The sequence below is a fragment of the Pomacea canaliculata genome, linkage group LG14 (assembly GCF_003073045.1).
Source record: "Pomacea canaliculata isolate SZHN2017 linkage group LG14, ASM307304v1, whole genome shotgun sequence".
Taxonomy (NCBI): Eukaryota; Metazoa; Mollusca; class Gastropoda; order Architaenioglossa; family Ampullariidae; genus Pomacea; species Pomacea canaliculata.
In genome coordinates this window covers 4,452,309-4,475,095 of record NC_037603.1, presented here as the reverse complement: position 1 = coordinate 4,475,095, position 22,787 = coordinate 4,452,309, and the positions used below count along the sequence as shown (strand labels likewise).

The 22,787-nt window shown below is 42.4% G+C and overlaps 2 protein-coding genes and 1 pseudogene across 2 annotated transcripts in view; 2 read left to right on the top strand and 1 right to left on the bottom strand.

The window, feature by feature from the left end:
• Positions 1 to 22,787, top strand: part of LOC112555189 — a 320,962-nt gene that overhangs the window by 71,727 nt on the left and 226,448 nt on the right. The window lies entirely within an intron of this gene.
• On the top strand, positions 1,714 to 3,219 carry LOC112555541 (piggyBac transposable element-derived protein 4-like). Its single transcript, XM_025223974.1, has 4 exons — positions 1,714 to 1,722; positions 2,010 to 2,149; positions 2,266 to 2,711; positions 3,215 to 3,219. The coding sequence occupies exons 1-4, from the start codon at positions 1,714 to 1,716 to the stop codon at positions 3,217 to 3,219; spliced, it is 600 nt and encodes a 199-aa protein (XP_025079759.1).
• Positions 2,756 to 22,080, bottom strand: LOC112555540 (annotated as a pseudogene).

Genomic DNA, 22,787 nt, shown 5'->3' with positions numbered 1-22,787 from the left:
TTCTTGTAATTATTAGATTGGCGTCTCAAAAAATGTATATTTGGAGAAGACTGGCTTTTAATTTGTTTGAATCAATGTTAGTTGTTTATATTTCAAACAGAAACTTTCCGGTGAACTATTAAGTTTTGCTTACATAATAGACACGCAGTGCCAATTAATTCTTCTCAAAGTTGTGACCGGGTTTGACACCTTGTCGAAGATTAGCCTTCAAGACACAACTGATGGCAGTCGATGTCGTTGTGGTCAAAGAAGGAAGTGAGTGACGATCATCACAATAGACAAACGTGGCTGCCGCGTGTATCCATGTCCTCCTGCCAACCACAGATGCCCGTCAAGCGACCACCGACTGATTCACCGATTGTCTCAAAGTTTCCGATTTATAAAAAACAGTTACATTCAACTGCGTTTAGGATAAATTAAGCTGCTCTGGTGCCTGTTCGCGAAGCTTCCATTTTGTTTTCAAGTGGCATAATTGACTTACTAACGATCCAGGTTTCGATTTAATTAAGGCGCACAATTTTTGACTTCTTGGATCATGTGTAAAGAGAAAGCATGCCAGGAATGTAGTTTATTTGTGTATGTAGGTGTGTGTATATAAGTGACAGAAAGCATGCAATACATCGCGTGTAGTAAAGGAAGTCGTCAAGGGAGCTCACCCCCATCAACTTACTCCTCAGTGTATGAGTAAGCGTTCCTGCCACACGACGGATCCAGTCAAACGAGAGAAGGAGAAATGTCAATAAAACAGTTTATAAGAAGTAGTTCTTTGCCCAATTAAGGTAACTTTTGTCAGCTTTATAATATTTTTTATTCAATTATATTCACATATAATTTCGGTGCCTTGTGCTACTAAACGTTGAGCAAATTGTTGCTACGCAGTAGACACATTTTGATAATTATGAGGGAGAAGGAATTAGGTGAAGACAGTACATTTCTGACAGTAACCCCATGAGCCTAAATCTATATTATGAACTGGGTACAAGCGGATCTTCGAATCTAGTATTATGATAACATGCAATGTTTCATGAAAATGATGTTTACGTATAGGGGAGATAACTATATCCATGTATGTATGTGTTTAAGAGACTATTATTTTAGCTAAGAGAGTTTCAAAAGTTGCTTAGTAATATACTTGCTAATACTGCCATTTTGGCAGATGGCACCGCCTCATTAGCACAGTGCATATAGTGTACATAAAACACATCTCAAAATCCTTACCATTAACCATATTGACTTATGAATTGTTGTACACACAAAACAGCAAGAACAAACACACTTGATATATATATATTGAAAAACTTTCTGGGGTCACAATTTCTTCTGATGGACTGCTGCATTGAAAAATTATCTGAACATGTCACTATATCAAAGCGAAAGTTAGATGATCAACAGATAAACGCAATAGACTATAAAAAGGTGAAGTGTACTTAAAATAGTATCACACCATTATAAGCATTTTTTGTGCGGATTTTTTTTTTATATCTGATTAATGGCCAAGCAGTAGTCTCGAAAAATAAATCAGCAAAAAGAATGTCAAAAATGTTGTAAACATCTATCAATGTAAACTACCATACAGCAAAATGTACTGTAGACCCAAAAATAGGTTAGCACATATGCAAACGCAAGTAAGTATTTGAGAAAATGTAATTATTTTAATTTGTTTTTGTTTATTATTTTTACATACTTTTATGCTAGTAATGTTATGTGATATACATGTTGCAGGTACAGTTATGTTCTTTATATTTCTCATGAGAAAGAAGTACAGTTTTGTTGATAAATACATGCCACACCCACTGATTGCCATTGTCAGTATACTTATTGTATTATTTATTGTCATATCTTATGACATTGAAAAAGTCTTGCGTACAACTTTACACAATATATAAATACCTTTCAAAAGTACTACTTAGTGAGTAACAGCTGTTCGAAAAGGGTTTGCATCTAGAATACAAGAGTGCCATGCCCCCCTTTAGCAGTGTATACATAACCACATAACACTTATTTTCCAGGCCTTTCAGACTACATACATCCCTGAGCAGCACATTAGCATTGACGAGGCCATGTGTCTATGGAGGGGTAGGGTGTACATGAAGGACAAGCCAATCAAGAGGGGAATCAAGTTCTACGAGCTGACTGAAAGCAAGTCTGGGTATGTCTGGCGATTTGAAGTCTTCTGTGGCATGCCTGGACTAAACAACAGACCATATGAGGTGGTTCAATGCCTTTTGCAGCCCCTGAAGTCCCTTGGCTACTGCCTGTACACAGGTATTATACAAGTATACCTCTTGTTGAGGACCTGGCCTCCTGCAACACTGGCTTCACGGCAACAGTGATGTGCAACAGAGTGGGCCTGCCAAAGGACTTCATGAAAAGGAAGTTGGCCATTGGTGAAGCAGACTTTAGGCGCCACAAGAACATGAGGGTACTCCGATGGAGGAACAAGAAGGAAGTCGCTATCCTTTCCACCATTCACAGGCCCCAGATGGCCACTGTAAAGACTCGCACCGGAGACAAGACGAAGTCCACAGCTATCATCGAATACAACAAAAACATGGGTGGGGTCGATCACAGTGACCAAATGATTGCCTACAATCCTTTCCATAGGAAAACTGTGAAGTGGTGGAGGAAGCTTGCCTTCCATCTTCTTTCTCTCACCATGGTGCAGTCCCACTGTCTGTACTTAAAAGTCAGAAAAATGATTGGTAAGCCAGGTATGTGCTTTGAAGAATTTTGCTTTCTGTAGGTGAAAGCTTGGTGAGCATGCCAAGAAATGACCAGCAATCAACAGGAGCTGCAATACCCCAGGACCCTGAACAACTTCGTTTCCAGGGAAAGCATTATCTTGTTCCTCTGAAAACAAGAAGATATTGTCATGTTTGCTTTGAAAAGCTGAGAGAACAAGGTACAGATGCCAAATACAGGAAGAATTATGCTCCACGGACTAAGTACGAATGTAATCTGTGCAAAAAGGCATTATGTGTGCATCCATGCATGCAGGCCTACCATACTATAAAGGAGTACAGTCAACCCCTACAGAACTAAGTATCTTCTGTGATTGTTATTGCCTAAGTGATATTAAGACATGTCTGAGAAATCTACTTGTACTTCAGGGAAATGTACCTGCAGTACCTGATTTTTTACCAAGGTCACTTGGATTGGCAGACTTCATGTGGTGTAGTGTAAACAATGTGAACATGTGTTGATATATTCATAGATTGAGACCTCAAAGTAACAGTTATGTAAAAATGTCAACGTACATCATTTGCTAACATAGTTATGATCATTACACAATATTCCATTGCTGAGTGTTTGAGATTATAAGGTTTTGTAGAGCCTACCCATGAGAGTATACACATCCTGACAGTGAGCATAATTGGCAGCCATGGTTTTCATTGATTCTGGAGCCCTTCAAATGCATCAATCTGAATTGTTTTCAACAAGAACAATGTTTGTTCATTTCAACTTGATATGCAGTTATCAAAGCGTGATTCGTGGATGTGCAACTTGTGCCAGCATGATATAACCTGTGCCAACCTGTGTGTGAAAATTTTTTTTTTAATTTAATTTCACTTACCTGATTTGCTTTGGATTACCAAAAAAATGACTGTTCATGCAGGATTCAGGTAGGAATACTTTTGTTTTACTCAGTTCAATCTCTTATTATCATTTCAAAGTTTTGTTCTATCTCTTATAGGTTTTTTTTTATGAGTTTTTGAAAGAGATGGATTTCCATGCGCACCGGGGTAATGTGACCTTGTTGAACCCTTGCGTAGTGAATGAGTTAATAAATAGTTAACGCTGCATAGCTAAAATTTAGTTACACAAAACATTTTTTCCTTTCATCATGTATATACTAAATTTTGTTAAAAAGTCGAAATAAAGACATACGAAAAGCATGTTTACACATTTTTCAGAAGTTTTAATCATAAGGCCACTGTATGGTATCATAAACTGCAATTTGAATTTAAATACTGTCAGGCTTATGACAGGTAAAAATGAAGCGAGAGGTTAGAAAAATTACTACCCCAATCCAAGCCAAAGCTTATGATATCGACAGAGAAGAGAGAAAACGAAATGATAAAAAGAAAATATTGGAATCATTTTCTAGTTCCTGAACACTCTTAAGACGCTGCTGTCGATGGCAGGTATATTAAGTTATTCATTCAATTTTAAAATTTAGTTTGAAAGTTACAATAAAAACTTGAGAAAAGAAGCTGAAGAAATATGTCACATAAAACAGAATAATTCTGAAGAAAATTATTGTACACTAAATAAAACTCTTAGCAGTAATATACAGCAATTGTTGACTTACTGCAACATCGCAAAGGGACATGATGATAAATATAAACAGGATAACATCAATAAGGGGCATGATAATCACTGTATGTTCAAAATTACATTCAACAAGTATATAAGCATTATACCAATGAACAGAATCGCATTAAAAGAGTTCAAAGGCGTAACGACAATGAATAACATCAAATAAGGTGGACAACATTATAATAATCAATAGAATCGCATCAAACATGGTTATTGGCAATGTAATAATGAACAGAATCGATTTGCTTCAAATAAGGTCTTCGCCATTATAACAAAAGCACATCAAACACATTAGAATAATGAGCAGAATCACTAAATAAGGAAGTTGGAGGCATACAGTAGATTTCAGAATTAGTAAGAGTCTACAAAACATTGGACGGGCGTTGCCCTTTCCTCAAAACACACTCTCCCCTCACGTAAAAGATTTTGTCATACTTGCTTACTTAGAGAAACAGTTTATGATATATCAAGTTAAAAAAAGGATAAGAGAATGGTATTAAATGACCCACTTGTACATTTTTAAAGTACTTAAAATTGCCTCAATATTCTTCATATACAGTTTGAAATGAAAAGAGACAATAAAAAATTTAAGTTTTAAAAGTTTTTCTGACGAAATTTAAATCATGAGAGAGGCTGCAATGGTTAAAATTTTCTCTGCTTGACTACATGAGGACCGCACCATGTCGGAGCTGTACAGCAAGGCGGGTATCTCGGGTCCCCACTGTACAAACGGATGTGACATCCTCCATCGTTCTCCCGTGATCAGTTCCAGGTCCTCGACTGCCTGAATGAGCTCAGTGGTGCCGACGGCCAAGGCAAGGCTCTTCAGTTCCTGCTTTTCGACCGGATGTAGTAAGTGGTCGTCAGCGTCTTTGAAGAACAGTACAGCTTTAATGGCCTTCTCTGCGGCCTAGAGGACAGGCAGATAAGTAGATAAAGAAATAGGTATGAGGACAACTAGAAAGATGCAAACATAAGATACAGGCCTGCCAAGAGCCAGAAAAATGCAAGCTCAAAAAAGCACTCAGAATACAAGCAGGACAGTGATGTTGGAAAGAGCCAGGCTTTATGATGAGATAGAGACAATGAATCAAAGACATGACAGGCTAATATGCATTTCTACCTGACAGGCAGGTAAAACCTAAAAAATAAAAAGAGAAACCATTTTCTGATTTAAACATCGCTTGCACGCCAACTATTCATATTCTTAACATCATTCACTCACACACTCACCTGGTGGCAAATGAAACAAAGCCAGTTGTTTCCCTCTGAGCAGGTCTTGGCCATCTTCAGATCCTCAAAAGCTTGGCATAGCCAGCGATTCGCTTCACCTGGCTGTGGGTTTTCTCTTCTGATTCCTCCATAGAGCTTTGGCTTCTCTCCCTTGGCATCAAGACTCTGTGAGGCATACAGATGACCCCGTGGCGACACCCGATCAAAGAAATCAGCAGTGAGCATCAGCTGATCACTGTTACCCCGACTCAAGCTTCCCTTGGGTATTGCAGATTGTTTGATTGCTCTTAAAACCCGTGAACACACGTTTTGTCTCGTGGTGTTCAGGTCTGGATGCCATTGTAGATACAGACGTTTCAAAAGGCCCAGTTGTAGACGTCTGTCTCCAATTGTTGACAAACAAACCTCAAGACAACCTTTGACCTGCTTTACCGCCGACGTAGCTGACATTGAATGAGACTGCGCATCTTCTGTCGATGACATGGAAGGGTCTTCTGAAGAATCTTCGTCAGAAATGGTTGGTATCTTGTACATTTTGACAGCTGACACAACCATTGTGCGTCCGCAGCCAATGTCCACTTGATAGGACAAGCAACATGGGAAGTTGTGTCCTTCTCTGACCCTTTGAACCACTCTAGCATAGATAAAAACCTGTTGACAATTTTTCACTTTAGTATCGGAAGAAAGACTCTGAAAATTCTTTATCGTCTCTTCACAATGAGGAACTGACTCATGAGCAGGATATTGCTGTACTGGTATTTCCTGTCCTCTCTTTGCCTCTTCGCTGTCTATCAGAGGGTCATAGATCTCGAGTTCAATGTCTTCACCACTCACAAAGAAGTTTTCAACACTGTTGTCAAGTAAGCAGAGGTCATCAATGTTGACATAGCAACCAGGTTTAATCCTTTGACCATGATGAGAAGACGAAATGTTGTGTTTGTCGAGAAGTGCATGCACATCACGACACCTCAACATAAATATTAAAAGCAATCGGAATTCATGGAGGTTGTGGCCTACTGCTTCAATGGCAGCATCCGCCAGAGTCATGTCAACATCCTCATCACTGACACTCGCTCTACTGTCAACAAAAACACAGGTAGGAAACCTTTTGTCTCTGAATATCTTGTGTTTTGCTTCACTGCCTGCAACCTGTTCTGCTTCGACGACCAGCATTGTATGCAAATCCTCTGTCTCAAAGACCTCGATTCTTCCTAATAGTTCCCTTACTTCTTGACGGATATTAGTTTCCACGGGTGGTATGTCACTTGTCAGGTGCTTATGACAGATAAGCCGTGTGATGCCATTGACAAAATCCACAGACAACAACTTTCTCTTGAAATCGTGTGCAAGCCAACCGGTTGTTTTTGTTGAGAGGACAATTCAGGCACTACCTCCAAAGTTATTTCAGAAAGCTTTGCCATTCGGTGTCCCTCAGGAAGAAGAGAAACTGTTCCCCAAGGACTAACGCAGTGAATATCCAGTTGTTTAAAACTGGGAAAAAATCTGTCACAGCAACACTGAAGTCTAGTTTTCAGTCTTTCGTTATCAATAAAGAACAGAAGTGACGACAGCTTCAAGGAAAACTGTTCGTTCGGTAAGTAGATCACCTTTTCGTTCAGGTCGGGAGAAACCTTTAGGCAGCGAAAGAGACTTGGACAGCTTGTTTACAAGCTTCTAACATGTCACCTTGGAGTGGTTCATCGGGATAAGCTGCGTGAAGCTTGGTCAGAACTCTGGCATAATGATTAGCGGTCACGTGGACAGAAACACCCAGAGCTTTAAAAAGTTCACGAAACTGTTCATAGTTCGTTGGTGCTTCTGAACAGCCAGCCCTCAACAGCTTGGTCGGATTTGAGACCAAAAACAACTTGTTCTGGATACAACATACGACGGTTGTAACTGTCAAAGACCACAGGAATGTTTTTGAAGAAATCCATCTCCTCAGGTTCAAATGTTGCCAAGAATTCGTAGATTTCGTCAAACAGCCATTCAACTTCTCTGCGACCCTCACTAGTGTTCAGAATGTCACACGTGGCAGTGTGTAGTGCATGGCAGACGTTTTCTACGTGCTGCTTGAAATATTCCTCAGGGATGTTTTGTTCAAAATTAAGTTGCTCCAAAACCTCCTTTAGGTCATCCAAATCAAATGTGTTTGGTTCATCATCTGGATGCAAAATTGGAGTTGAACTCCACAATAGCTGCCAGTTAGAGGAGCGACAACTCTCTGAGAAGGACACCAAACGGTTGACTACAAAGGGAGGGCAGATTTTTTCCAGACCTTTGTGGGTTTCCGTTTGTTTAAATGACCAGGGGCGCACAAAAGAAATATCGCAAATGGAATCCAAAAGCCAATAATTTAACAGATCGCTTCTTGCAAACAGATGTTGTACAAGTGTTGATGATCTTGTCAACGTTTTTTCACTCAATGCATCCGCACCTTCTGCAGCTACTTGTCTAGCAAATGAGATGAACATCTTCACTGTCACCTCCTTCACCATCCCGACTTTCTCCATGAACTCTCGCCATTCACCATCACAGTATGGTGCGGGGGGAAACTTGTCCACATCAAGCATTTCTCTGAAAACGACATTGTACGGACTGTAGAACTCCGATGCTTTGCACATCCCGTCAGGTTCCAATCTGATGAAAGCTGTTTCCGACAGAATTTCACATAAATTTTTTCTTGTCTTTGGCTTGCTGCAAACTACACGATAATTTTCTCGAATGTAAAGAATGTGAGTATGAACACAATCATTTGGCAAATATTCCAGGTCTGGAAGAAGCCGCCTCCAGAAGATCATATGCAGATTAGTCGATTTGTTGAGGTGTACCATCTTACACACCTCGTCTGGGATCAGCGAAGGGTCAAGCAGAACTGTTTCGGTTTCTTTAGCCCAGACTTCCAGGCCGTCCTGTGGAATTTCCTCGGGTAGCAGGAGCACAGCATTCTGAGAGTCAAGGGACGTAACTTGCCCTCCAATTGCACAGAACATCGGGATCTCTCGCAGGTAGTAACTGTTACCAAACTGCGATATTTGTGTTGGGTGATAGCTAAAATAGTATAACATGGTCCTTGCGTCGTCCTGTGAAAGTTGAAGGGATTTTTTAAATGATCTCAGCAGGTCCACAATGCTGTCCGGGTTACACACAGAGGCTACGAGTTTCTGGGTAAACTTGAGAGACGATGGACTGATCAATGATTGGCAAAGGGAGCTTTTGAAGCACAGTGACAGCTTCATTTATATATGAGGAGAAACTACCCCGCCATTTAGTCAAGCAGAAAATGAGTTTTCTTTCTTCAACGGGTACAGCAAACATTCTTCCTTCCCAGTTACTTTGCAAGGTATCAAACTCCATTCATTTAAGCACCAAAGAAAGCTGTCATCAGAGATGTGCTGACTTTTAATATTCATTTTGTACTCGACAAACTTCCAGAGAAGCTGAAGCCAGTTCTCACTAGGAAGAAGACCAGTGTTTAATGCACATGGCTGTCCTGTCTTGAACAAAGTCTGATCAAGACAAAAAGGCAATCTTTTAGCAAGATGCTCAAGGGTGAATCTTAAAAGACTTGATACATCGTCAACAACTCTTGAGAAAATTTTCACCAGATTGCAATGAAGAAATTCTTCATATAGCATTGGACAAAGGTTACAGAACGGGGTAACAAAAACCTCCCGGTCTACTGAAAAGACATCTAAAATGCCAGACTGAAGAAGACATAGTGGAAGACCAACAATATTTGATGAGAAGTGTGGAGACTTTTCAACAAATGTAGCCAGAGTTAGCACGTCCTTCTCATCAAGTCCTAGGTCCGCAAGTGGCTGAGGAAGATTATTCAACTGACAAGTGTCCGATCCCGTTGCTGTACAAGACTTCAGGAAAATGAGGACAGCACTTACAGTTGCTTCCTGTATCTTGTGAGCTCCGTAGTACTTGAGAGCATTGAAGACATGCAGGGGAGCCTGAACTATCTTCATGTTTAAACGCTTCAGCAACTCCGCAAGTTTTCCATCGGAAACCATCTCCTCATCGTCAATTGGTGAGTAACAAGGTGATTCGGGAGGTGAGTATCCTGGAGGTCGTGTAAAGTAACCGGCGAAGCCTTTATCTTTGATGATGGAAGTCCAGGTGACACTAGCTGTATCTGCCCTCGTGACAGGAAACAGCGCCTGACGTCCATTGATGACTTGCTGGTAGAAGGCCTCGACTAAGGGGCTCCAGAATGATGACTCAGTTTTAGGGATGCTGGGGAACAGGGCAAAAAACTGAGGTACTTTGGCAGCAGCTTCTGTGGAAGTTTCGTCCTCATATTGTTTCTGTCTAAACCAAGCGAATCTAACCTGCTCCAGTGCCTTGACATACGAGGGTGCAATAATATCTGTGCAAAGCAGCTTGTTCCACATGGTTCTGCTGTCATCTTCTCTGTCCCATAGATTCCGGCGGGACTCGTGTTCAAGTGCAAAGTGACCGTTGATATGGACTGGCAGGTGGGTCTTCACAGGCAGGGGAAGAGTGCAAAAAACCCCGGACTGGACATTGTCTTGTTTGCTAAGTGGTTTGCTGACTCCATATTGATAAATCAGTGTGTCTGCTGCTGCTGGTTGTGTTGTCTTTATCTTCACCGCTACTCCTCCTCGTGGTAGTAAACGGAAGTGTTCTTTTCTCCAATCGTCCTGTAGCTTCTCTGGAGCTTTGGAGGCGTCCAGGAAACCAGCTCTGCTGACTTGAATCCAGTCCTCTTGTACTCCATGGCTGTCCTTCAGGCTGAAGTTTACAATGGTTTCCGAAGATTTCATCTCTACAATGCCAGAGCTTAAGTCGTCATCTATCATCATTTCACTTTCTCCACTCAAGATCTCACGAAAAGCTGCTTTTCTAAGGGCATTGCTCCTATCAATCACCATCTCTACTTCATACTCTTTCTCAAGTTTTCGGCCATCTTCAGTGGAGTAGATGCCAATTTTTTGTACATTGTTAAGGAACAGTAAACATAAACTTGCGTCTTTCAGAAAGTTTGTAAGCAATAATGATACAGTATATTCTGTCATTTGTTCCTTCTTAATTTCGGACTTTGCTGCCATCAACTTTGTTCTCAGAGGCAGTCTGAAAAGTGTTGCTGGCTGAGACATGTCGAATGTATTCAGTAGGTAACCATCAACCAAATCAGGATACTCTTCCTTTAAAGAATCAATGTCTTCAAGTTCCATGCCAGGTTCCTGCCATTCGTTGGGGATAAGTACACAAGGGTCACACACGCAGATGACCTGCTCTGTGCCATCTCGTCGAGTCCAGAACGAGGGGACGTCAGTGATGTGGTAGACGGCGTTAAAACCGACTCCAAACTGTCCTGTCTTCATCATTTCCTCCCCTTTGCTTCCCTCTCCCAGATTCTGAATGCCTGCAATGTCCTTGCTCGTGAAGTCGGCGTTGTTGTACACACACAGTGCCGGGCCCTGCAGGTCTTTCCATCCATCTGGAACACTGTCAGTTCCCAACTGTCGGAAATCTTTGATGAAGCGAATCTCTGTCGCCCCAGCATCATCGGCGTTCTGTATGAATTCCTTGAAAATGGAAACATCACACGTGTAGCCTTGTAACAGTCGCTTGATGCGGTTGGTCAATTTTTCTGACTGACCAAACCGTTTAACTTTCATATGGCTCTTGAAAATAGTGCTGTTCTTGCTTTTAACCCCAAGAGTCTTTGCGACTTCTGGAGAGAACTTACCATGGATGAAGTGCATACCAGGCTTCAGTCTTAAGCTAGAAGAGTCATCCAAGCACAAATTGCTCACACACCGCAAGAATCCTTTCTGGTCCGGGAGAGACACTTGCTTTGGTCCAAAGATGGGAGTCTTGCGTTTCCTGACGAGCAAAGCAGAAGAGTTGTGCGGCCCTACAAAAGAGCTCCACTTGGTCGTCTGACAGCTGCTTGTCTCCTACATCTTGTTTCATCTCTTCCATCACTCCCAACATGTCCTGAGTTCCAAACCTCTCTCTGACTCCCAAGAACTGGAAAAGAGCTTTAAAATCAGACTTGCCACTTATTTCCTGAAGGTATGGAGGGCATGCTAATTTGACAGTAAATGCCAGCTTTGCAGGATGATAAAAATAGCAGCCTGTCCAGATGATTCGTTCAGTTTTCAATGGTTTTCAATAAATTCTTCTTTGTTTACACTTGCACTGCTTTCAATACATATTTGAAGAAATGAATAAACAGTTTGGCAAATTTTGTCTGTTTTCTGCGCCACACTTTGGATTTCCTGATGCGATTCATGAAACCTGGCCACGATGAGGAGTTGGTTCACAGCGGATTTTACGGTGTCTTCATGAGTTGGCAGTTCTTGGGTAACAATTTTTAAACTGTCATGTACTGTCCTGCGAGATTCTTTAGTCGCCTTACGCCGCAGAGACGATGTGGAGGAGTCGTCTAACAGTTTCTGTGTACAGGCTACAAGGTTCATCATTCTGCTGTGGTACAGCTCGCACGGAGCAGCTAGCCGAGGTTGAAGGTCATCCTCAAACCACGGGAAGGGCCAGTCACATGGTTTAGTCAGAACTGGAAGAAACTCTGTCCGGGACAGCTGCTCTGTTTCATCTGGAGAATACTGGAAGATGCGAAGCGTTTTGCTGGAAGAACTTATTAATGCAAGATAATCAACAATATTGATAGCTCTGGAAAATGCCAGATTTTTGTCAAGTGTTAATAACTCTTTCACTGAGATGGCTCTATGGATGACATCTTTCCACTGGAGGTCATCGTCGTTCATGCCTAGCTCAGTTAAGCGCATCAGACACTCCGACTGGCAAAAGTCAACAGCTCCTTCATTTCCTTTTTGTGGAAATCTTCCATCAGCTGGCAAGAACAAGGCAGCGGCATCACAAAACGGATGAACGAGTTCATCTGGAGTCTTGAGCTCATGGGATACATCGCAAGGGATGCAGGCAACTGTAGATAAGAGTCGTCTGACATGGTCACTTCCCCTGACGATAGCGTGCAGTGTAAGGGTGTCCCTCATTCTTACTTTGTCTGGAGTCTTCCAGAAATCGCTGACCATGCTGGGAAGAAAATATGTTCGTAAAAGAAATCCTCTGACAAACACTTTTCAATGAAAGCATTTCTGTTTCGAGTCTTGCCAAAAGTTTCAGCGATTTCAATGGAAATGTCAACTAACATTATTTGGTCTTTCTTTAACTCCAGTACAGTTGTAAACGCCAGGTCTCCAACTTGAGAAAGGCGAAATACAGGGTCAAAGAATGTAGCCTCGTCAAACGACACCCAACGAATTTGTGAAGGAAATACAGAACAGTTGCTATTTATCAGGCAGGAGTAGAAGCTGTCGACTAAGGACAGACCGTTTTCAGACCTCGGCCAAAGCTCATAGTAGGATGAATAGTTAACATCAACATTGTCTTTTAAAGATTCGAGTAGTAGAACGTAGGCACGACACACAGCATCAGACACCAGGGCAGAATTCCAGTTGCCTCCCTTATTGTCGATGTTTTCTTCTGTACTTATCAGCAGGTTTCGCCGGCTAGAGGTCAGTGCAAACGTCCCGTTTAGATGAACTGGCAGCACAGGTTGTTCCATCTGTTCTGGGAGGGGTAGGAAACAAAAAAGATGGCCTTCCTGATAAAATCCGAAAGGACAATTGTTCAGGCTTTGTATTGTCTTGTCTTTAAGTAGTACTGCAGCTGCGGCAGAGGAATGAACCCTTGATCTTTGTTGGCAAGAGCCATTCTTGCACTCTGGTTCACTCCACTCGCCCAGATAATGCGCCACTCAGTCTCACTGAGGCACTGCTGGACATCACAAACAGGTCTGGCCTCTGACCTAACAGTCATCACTATAGACACTTCCTCTGCAAATCGTATGTCTGGAGGACATGTTCCTGTTAGGAAAAAGTTTTGGAATTGGTGACTAAATATCTTTAAAATGCTTTCAGTGGGATCTGAAGAACATGATATGGTCCTTGAGCTGAAATCGCTGATTCCCTTGTCACTGACATCAGACATGTCATATTCAAAGGGTTTCTTTCGTCTCTCGATAAATGGAACACTTCCACACTCTTCACATTCTGTGTGAACAGCAGCAGGTTGCCTGCCCTTTTGATGAGCATAGCCAAAAACTGTCTACGTTTTTCTGGGGAGTAAGATTCCTTCTTGATGTCACTGAGAGCAGCCTGTTCCTCCGATCGGAAAGGTAACCGGAAAAGCGTCGCTGGATATCCGACAAACTGTTCTTGATTAAGAGCGCATCCAAAAACACCCTCAAAAGGTTTAAACTGTAATGGAACTGCTTTTAGGAGACTTCTATTTTTAGGCAAGCTGAGGTCAATCTTCATTCCAGGATTTCCTCTTGGCAGATGTCTTTTATGAGGATCGAAGAGAGCTATCGTGTTCCTGCTGATAAAACTAGGAACATCAGAGAGGTTGTACACGGCGTTGAAACCCAGACCAAACTTCCCCACCTTTGATGCATCATCTTTCTTTGTGCCTGCCCCAAGCTTGACGATGTTGGCAAAATCCTGGTCAGAGAACGTTGCATCGTTAAACACCCAGAGTGCAGGCCCCTGAAGGGACGCCATGTTTGAGTGGAGGAGACGTTCTCTACAGTCTTCATTCTGTCTTTCATCGAGAAGAAACTTGACCTGCCTGGCGCCAGCATCGTCTGCATTCTGAATGAGCTCTTTCGGGATAGAGAATCCATCGTGTAGGAATCTTCTAGAAGGTTGTGGAGGCGTGTAGTGAGTGGTTCAACCTGATGGTAAGCATAATCAATGTCCTCTGTTTCATCTAGGGCTCTGTCCATCAAACCTACAGCACCAAGGCCAACGCAGTGCCAACAGGCACCTTAGGATGAACAAACACAACCTCCTCATCTCCACTGCACTGGGACTCAGCCTCCATCAGCCACTTGATATCACCAACAGTACATTCCACAGCAGGTCTGAATCGGAGAACTTGTCGTTCACGGTGTGCTATGGGCAGAATGATGTCTCTTCGTTCTTCAGGAGGATAATCTTTCAAAGTCTCCAGGATCTGGACGACGAGCTTCAAATCGCGATTAATCTCCCTTTGAGATGACTTGCGTAGATGCTTAGCTTGTATTTCAGATAAAACTTCTAGCAATAAGCCGCTGTCCTGGCGGATCCTGGTACCACAAGCTACAAAGAGAGTTTGCCACATGGTCATTTCTTGGGACATTCTGTATCTGTATGGCCTTAATACAACATCATCGATGTTGTCTTCGATCCAGAAGGAGGCTGGTTTGAGAAAGACAGCTTCGTTTTCCACCAACAAGCATGGACTTTCTGAAAGCGCCTTGACCAATATTTCATTCTCCTTGTTCTTGTCAAAATAACTGTAGACAGAATTAAGCTGAGCCCGGAACTTAAAGCTGTTGTGAGTGTTATAGAATTTGGTGATATTAGCCAAGTGTTTCAGGACTGTTTCTACAGGAACCTCTTGCTTAAAAAGTTTTTGTATGAGTTCATGAGAACTCAACCTTTCATCAGCTACGGGTGCGACTGATCCCACGAGGGCGAGGTACTGGTATGGGTAGACATCTTGAGGACTAACTAGAACAGCTTCTGGAAAAGCTGCTGGAAGATCGCACGGATAACTGTCTGGCATTGACTTTGCGTGAAGAGCAGGTAAACACCTGAACTGTGACAGCTCGTGCAGGGTGCGTGAATCAAGTCGTGATATCTGTGACGTCAGCAATGTCCACAACGACTGAGCTCGTCTGATGGAGTCAGGGTGATCGTTACTGGCATTCAGTGACTCAGCTATTTGTAGAAATTCTTCTGAAGTTACTTGGTTTTCATCCTTAAGACCCAGTTTTTGAAGCATATCAATAAAGTCGTCTTCACCCTGAGGAAAAGAATCATCAGCTAAGACTTCCTTCAGCAGTTTGTGGCACGGGTTATAGAGATCTTCCACAGCCTTCAGCTGATTTGATGATGTTGTAAGGAACTTTATACTTCTGGCCAGTTGGCACAATGACCTGTCACTCAGTAACTCATCCATGAAGAATCTCATAAACTGTTGTTTTTGCTCCAGTAAGTATTCTTCCCTATCTGGATGCATTTTCAGAAGGATCTCACGACTGATGTCTTGCAGACTCTCTATTTGTCCTCCAAGCTGTAAAGCTACCCTCCTGTCACGTGACTCCTGACACAGAAGCATCCGTCTGGGTACTGGAACTGGTGGCAAGTGATCAGGAGCTACGGCATTAACACAAGAAATACTTGTGACTGTGTGGTCAGGAAGACACGAGAACAAGTTCAGCTGCTGCAACAGCTTCTGAAGGTTGATATTCAGTACAATATCTCGGCAGTCGTCTAAAAGTTTTATCAGAGATGCTCGGTCCTCATCCGTGCTTGCTTGGTTGAATGATAGTACAGCCGCACTCTGCATGCTCTGGTTTTCACTGATATGAGACAGAACGGTGAGAATGCCCTGAGGTGAAGGCCACTGTACTAACTGACCGAGTACCTTTGGATGCCTGATGACATCATCTGGCAGGTGAGAGAGGACAGTGATGTCGAGTTTTGTAAGGCAGGTGACGAGGCTGTCTGAAACTGGTTCCATTCCACTCACCTCTCTTGCACACATAGTTTCCTACGAGAGGTTTGAGGACAAAGCTATTGCCTTGAAGAATCGGCATTAGTGGCATCAACGAAAAGTCCTCGAGGCTGTCTGAAAAATTATTCAATAGGAAATTCCAAACATCTTGGAGCCACTGGTCGTCTAGAGAAACGATGGGTTCCTGTTGCCTAAACCTACATTGAAGACTTTTCATCAGCAGGTGGCACACGTCTGTCTTCACCATCAACCTCACAGAATATTTTCCTGAAATTATGTCAATATTTATATGATATATGTATGCACACATACGCACGCACTGTAATGAAAATTCCAAGACACAACGAATTACTGTTATATGATAAATTCATGCAAAAATTAGCATCTACATTTATATATAAACCAGTTTTGATATCTGTTTCTATTAAATTGTTTTAAAAAACATATATGTGATACCTATATATGTATTACTACAGAAGAAAACCTTTCCCTACATACTTTCTTTTAATGCATCTTTATTAATTACTTAATGAAAAGGTAGGATTTGTTTAGAACGAACCTGATGCAGCGATGTCATGTAGATGTTGTCGAAGGTCGTGCTGCAGTTCACAGAAACAGAAGTGAGTTTCAGCCAGGGAAAAGTCTCAGGTCCTGTTCTTGACAGAAGAAAGTCGGAGAAGGTTCTGTAGTGAAAGCCCTGAAGGACCCATCTTGAAGAGGAAGAAGCTGGAGACCTTCCAGCAGCGAGAAATCTTTCTGATCACACAGGTAGGCAAGGAGGTGACACCTTTCTTGGCTTTCAAACTGTGACAAACACGACTGCAGCAGACAACTGAGTCGGTGTGGTGTTGTTACAGCAACTGTTGACAGGCAGCCGGACACCCTGAGGCCTTCGAGAACATTCTGGGGAAGGACGATAAGATTCTCTTGGCACACCAGGTAAGCTTTGTGAACCGTGCGTTTGATGTCAGTAGATATGTCGTCTGCAACTGTACTCAACAAGGCATTGGCAAGGTCCACCCACTGGCCGCCCTCTGTGCAGAACACGGGATTTTTTGCCATGGTAACGAGCAAAGGCCTGACCAATGGCTGCCAATTTTCTGTCACACTGCTCATGTCAGGCCACATGGTGTAGAAGTGGAGGGGACTTGTCTCGTGTAGTTCTTTCAGCCTGTAAAGTAAAGGAGGCAAGTATTTAAATTTTCCTTACAGTTCGGAGGAAGGACTTCCTCTTAAGCTTGTCCAAGGAAGCGATGAAGTTTTCTCACCTCGTTAGCAGCATGGTGTAGCAGACTGGAAGCAGCTGCTCCACCAACAGACGGTTCCAGCGAAGAGACGGGTCCATGTGAGCCTGGTGGCTCAGTTGGTCGGCCGTGGGCCACTTGACATGGCGGCGGTTCTGACTGAGGGCAAAGAAGCCGTTGACATGGACAGGCAGTCCTGTCGGGCTGCGAGATTCCAGGGGCAGAGGAAGGAAACAGAAGATCTGGCTCTGTGATAAAAATGTTAATCAATGAATCGGAGAATGAAGTTGTGATTGTAAGTTAAGTAGCCTGAAAATCTGACACTATTATAGACAGAAGCGTGTTCGTGTGAGTGTCTAACACGAAAGACACCAAGAGAACTGGGAGTTGGTTTTCAATTGGTTCCCCATCTCAAGCAGGCTTATCTTCTTCCAAGTCGCATCCAAGTCCCACAACATGACCATCATTCAGGTGTACGCTTGTGAGGTAATGTAAGCATGTAAACTGATTTTATTTATAAGAAGTTGGATTAGGTTATCTGTAAAGTAGCGAAGAAGGACATCCCCTTCTTGATCGGGGATTTTATTGCATTAGTTCGCCCAGACGCATATTGGCAATGAATTAAACTTGCCGAGACTAATTAACGAGGCTTCCGGCTGTTAGGGTTTGCGAAGCACAGCCAAAGTCTTAAGTTCTCTCAAAGGGACACAGCTCATTATCTGGCACTCTCCTGATTGGTTGATTCACAATCAGATCGACTTCATCTTACTGCCGAGGTGCTTCAAATGAATCATGAATCAGACATCAACGAAGTGTTCTCAACCTTATACAATATTTTGTAATTCTTTATATAAAATGTAATGTAAGTAAACAAAAAAGATTTTGAGTACCTGGAAATTTGTCTTGTCCTTCCAATGGAGCTGCCACGCCCACATATGGCTTGTAAGACAGCTGAGGGTCTTCGCACAGTTCAGCCAGCTCTGGGGACAGGTCCGATTGACCAGGATGATAGTTGACCACCAGCCATTTCTCGCTCTGAACCACAGACTGTCCGTTCTGTACATCTAACATCTCCACTTCCTTGAGGACGCTGCTCCACACCTCAGTGACCGGCATCTGTCCACCAGCAGCCATCAGGCCTCGATAAAAGTCGCATTTTCTCTTCGAACACTCCCAAGCAGCTGGTAGCAAGTCCCACTTGAAAGTCAAGACTGAGTTGTTTGTTCTGTCTTCTCGTGTACAGTCCCACAGTCTCCATTTTCTTCAGGAACAACGGGATTCCAGAAGCCTCAGACTTAAAGGCTTGCCACAGATCGTTAATCTTGTCTACAGAGTAGACAGTGCTGGAAAGATCGTTTCCCTCGTGTCTTAGAGGAAACCAGAATATTGTACCAGGATAGTGACCTGAGTGGAACACTTCCTCACCAACTCCAAATATTTCACCAAGGCCCCCCAGGAGAGATTCCCTTTCACTCTCTTTATCCCTGAGAGTTTCTTTAGAATACAGCACCGATCTTCGCCTCTAAACGGATCCATGTACAGAAGATGGTTTCCGCTAATGATGGTCAGACGGTCTGAAGACATATTAGTTTAACAAAAAATGTTATCAAAAAAAAAAACCGGAATAAGTAATATTCTTGTTGTTGCTTTAAAGAGCCTAAAAGTTACCTAACATATTCCTATCTTCATCTTTGATGAGTTTATGCAGGTGTACATTTGAGAAAACATGTCGGCAGACAGGTGATTGAGTATATATATTTATAAAGCATACCTGTCAGGTGAAAGACCGACTTGAAGCCGAGACCAAAGCGCCCGACTTTGAGAGGATCTGCCTCCTTGACGCTGGTGTGAATCATTCGGATGCCCTGCCAGTCCCTGTCGCTGAACTTGGCATTGTTGAAGGCGTACAAAGCTGGCCCCTGTGTACAGAAAAAGCTCACTCAGAATGAAAGAGCTAAATTCTTGTAGAGGAATGAATCCAATGGATGAAAAAAAGTCGACAAAAGGCAAACAAAACAAAACATTGACAAGAGAAAAGCAACTAAAATGTAGAGTTCAAACATTACCATTATTGGATAATAAGACTTGGATAGTATTGCTTAAAACCACATTAAACTAATCATTCTATAGGAAAGAACACAAACCCTGTCAGGTAGAAGCATTAATTAACCGAAACTAGTCGGTGAAGACCAAAGACGGGAAGACCACAAGCGATGCAGGACTGTCATGTGGTAGCCAACAGCGATGCAATGGATACCTCGAGTAGCAAGGAATCAACTTCACTAAATGAAATGTCTTTATAACATAAAGGAACTGACGACGTGGACACTGACCTTAAAAAAGTTGAGGTATGGATGTTTTTTGATGTCTGCGGGGCTGACATTCCGGTTGAACTCTCGAGTGTCTGACACAAACTTCATTTCGGAGGCACCGGCATCCTCCGCGTTCTGAATCATTTCCTGCGAGAAAAAAAGTTCACATAAACAAGAAATGTAAAAAAAAATTGATCAACTCTTCTGTATTTTCACAGTTTAAAGATATGTCTCATGTATAGATACCGTTTATATATTGTTTATGGATTGTCGAGATAAATATTATTTTCTATCGATGAGTATTCGGACATGTTCACTAGGCTTTAGATGCGTTCACAATGTTCGTCAGACAAGATGATGATGATGATGATGGATGGATGGATGATGATGTATGATGGATGATGATGATGATAAAAACAGTCGATGAGAAAATACTGCCGTTGAGCAAAGGGAGATCACTGTATCTGTGCCTGAACTTTTTTAATATCTTTGCTGAAGGAACTTGTTCTGTCGAGTGAGTGAGATTAAAGGCACACAGTAACCCTCATCTTAAAAAGTGTGAAAAACGGACATTATGTCCTTATTCCACAGAAAAGTAAATGATATAAAGTTGTGATAAGTGTTCACCCACCTTAAGGATCTGTCCATCATCAGGATACTCGTCCAGCACATTGCGAAGCTCCCGGATGAGGGTGGCTCGAATGATACCCAGCTCCTCTCCTTCCTCGCCCTCCGACTCAGATCCAGAGGCTGTAGAACAGTGAAATGAAACTGCCAGCTAACAAACCACACCAGTCAGAAAGCCAGCAAAGTGTAAGCAACCCTGCAAACTTGATTTTTACATTCGGGTAGCTGAGAGGAGGCTTGAGATCGTTACACAAAGAAAAGGACGAAAGAAGCAGCTTTTTAAGTTTAGCAAGATAATTATATTTTATATAAGCATATGATAACAACAATTTCTGAGCACTCGTTACTGTAACTCTGTCCTCCCTTTTATTTTATCTTAAAATGCTTACTGTTTCTATAGATACAATATGTCATGGTATTACTCAGCCAATGAATACCTGTGCAATAAATTAATGGTTAAAGTATTTACTTACCCATGATTAGAAGCACAGACCACGGCAAACCTTCAAGAGATAATGTCCAGTGCCGTTGTATCTGCTAGCAGCCGAAGTGTAGTTTTGTGTTGTTTATCAAGACATTCTGTAAACAACAGACAGGAAGGTAGGTAGATAGGCACATACACTAAGACACAGCCAGTAAGAAAGTGAGAAAGAGACTAGTAGAGGTTTCACGGTGCTCTCAAAAGGCTGCGAGCAAACAATAAAAAGAGTACCTTCATTTTGTAATAGAATATCTTAACCACTGCACTAACCCTCCTCCACCCCTATGTGATCCTACTAGCTCGGGCAGCCAGGTGAGGGAGACCCCTAAGGTGTTACCCTCTTCCTAGTCGTCACTGACACTACCAGTCAGGTGCAACGACTCAAGGGTGGCACATACCCGGCACTCTCTTGCATAAGTGATCTCTGGCTTGTCAACAATTGAACCCTGCTGGTGGGCGAGTGGACCCTAAACCTAACCCTTTATTATCACATGACAGGCACCGAGCGAGGTAAAGGGTTTTTAAGTAGTAGCAAGGTAAAGCCCACTACAAACAGAAGAGACAGATTGAGGCCACATTATATATTACACAGGCACATGTAGTTTCATACCTGTCCCCCTCTCCGTTGCTCTCCTTTTAAAAGGCTAAAGGTTACAACGAGAACGACAACTTGAAACAGATTGTAAAAGCTATTTTCTTTATGCTCGTCAAGCACACGGGTAGCAAGAACCCACTGAACTCAGCCTTTACCCACACTTAAATCTATTTTTAGCGGGACTAGGAAAAGAGCGTTAGCCGTTAGAGTTGTCATGGAAGCTGACTTCGTCCTGTGATATTTAGGGAAGATAATGAAAATAAGTTGACATCAGTATACATAAATACAGTCCCGGAAAACCAGACTCCTATGATGGAAAAGACTTTAGACTAGAGTTTCATTGGTTCAGGCCAATCGTAGCAGATATCTAGTTCCCCCATATGTCAGATAAATAATAACATCTAGTACGCCACCTGTCAGACAGACGGCATCTAGTATGGATATGTCAGATAGACGACATCTTTACGCCACATGTCAGACGACAGAAAAAATTTTCCTTGCTTACTTTGTTCAGGCCGATCGTTGCAGACATCTGTACACATCATTTCATACAAAGGACAGAACTACTCCGATCTTACCTTCCTTCCTTCATGCCGATCATTGGCTCCACAATCATCCAGCATGTCCGCTCACGCTAGGATTTGCACGAGTTCGCACAGTGTCGACATCACGTGACGCTTGCAAGCGTTTCCGAGAATTCTATAATCTTTGCAGTCTGGGAGGTTTTAGATGATCTCAACTGGAGTAGCATTAACACTTTGTTTGAGTGGTGGAAGGAAGAAAAATGCACTCACCAGCACATACACATGTACATACGCTAGCAAACGCATGCACAAGTAAAGAAAGAATTTCATTTCTACTTTCGCTTTCGCTTTCTTGATATTTATATGTGAACGAGTTATACTTCCTGAATACTGCTACAACATGTTCTGTCGATTAACCTATTACACTAAAACACGTGTATGTTAAACAGATGTAAAGAGAACAAAGTGAATGTGTTTGTGTGAGAGACACCAAGCGAGAGAAACTTTTCCGTTGCTTGATATATCATTGAATGATAATTTCACTGACTTTTGAGCGCCACGTCTCGTGTAAATCTTCAGTGATGACTCACGACACGAGTAGCTAGTTCTCTGTTGTAGCACATTTACTTTTTTTTTAAAATAAGATGAAATCAGGATGTGAAGGGCGGATTGAGAGCAGCTACGAAAAAGGTTTGCACGGATAGTCGAGTAGTTGGAACAGTGGCGTCCGACCCCAGAGGCGGTAAGGTTCGATACCCGTGTGGCGCAGCAAATTTTCCACAAGTTATCTCCATCTAAATAAGATTCTCACAGTACGGTCTCATCAGGAGGGACTGATGCAGTAAATGTAAATGGCTGGGCTGG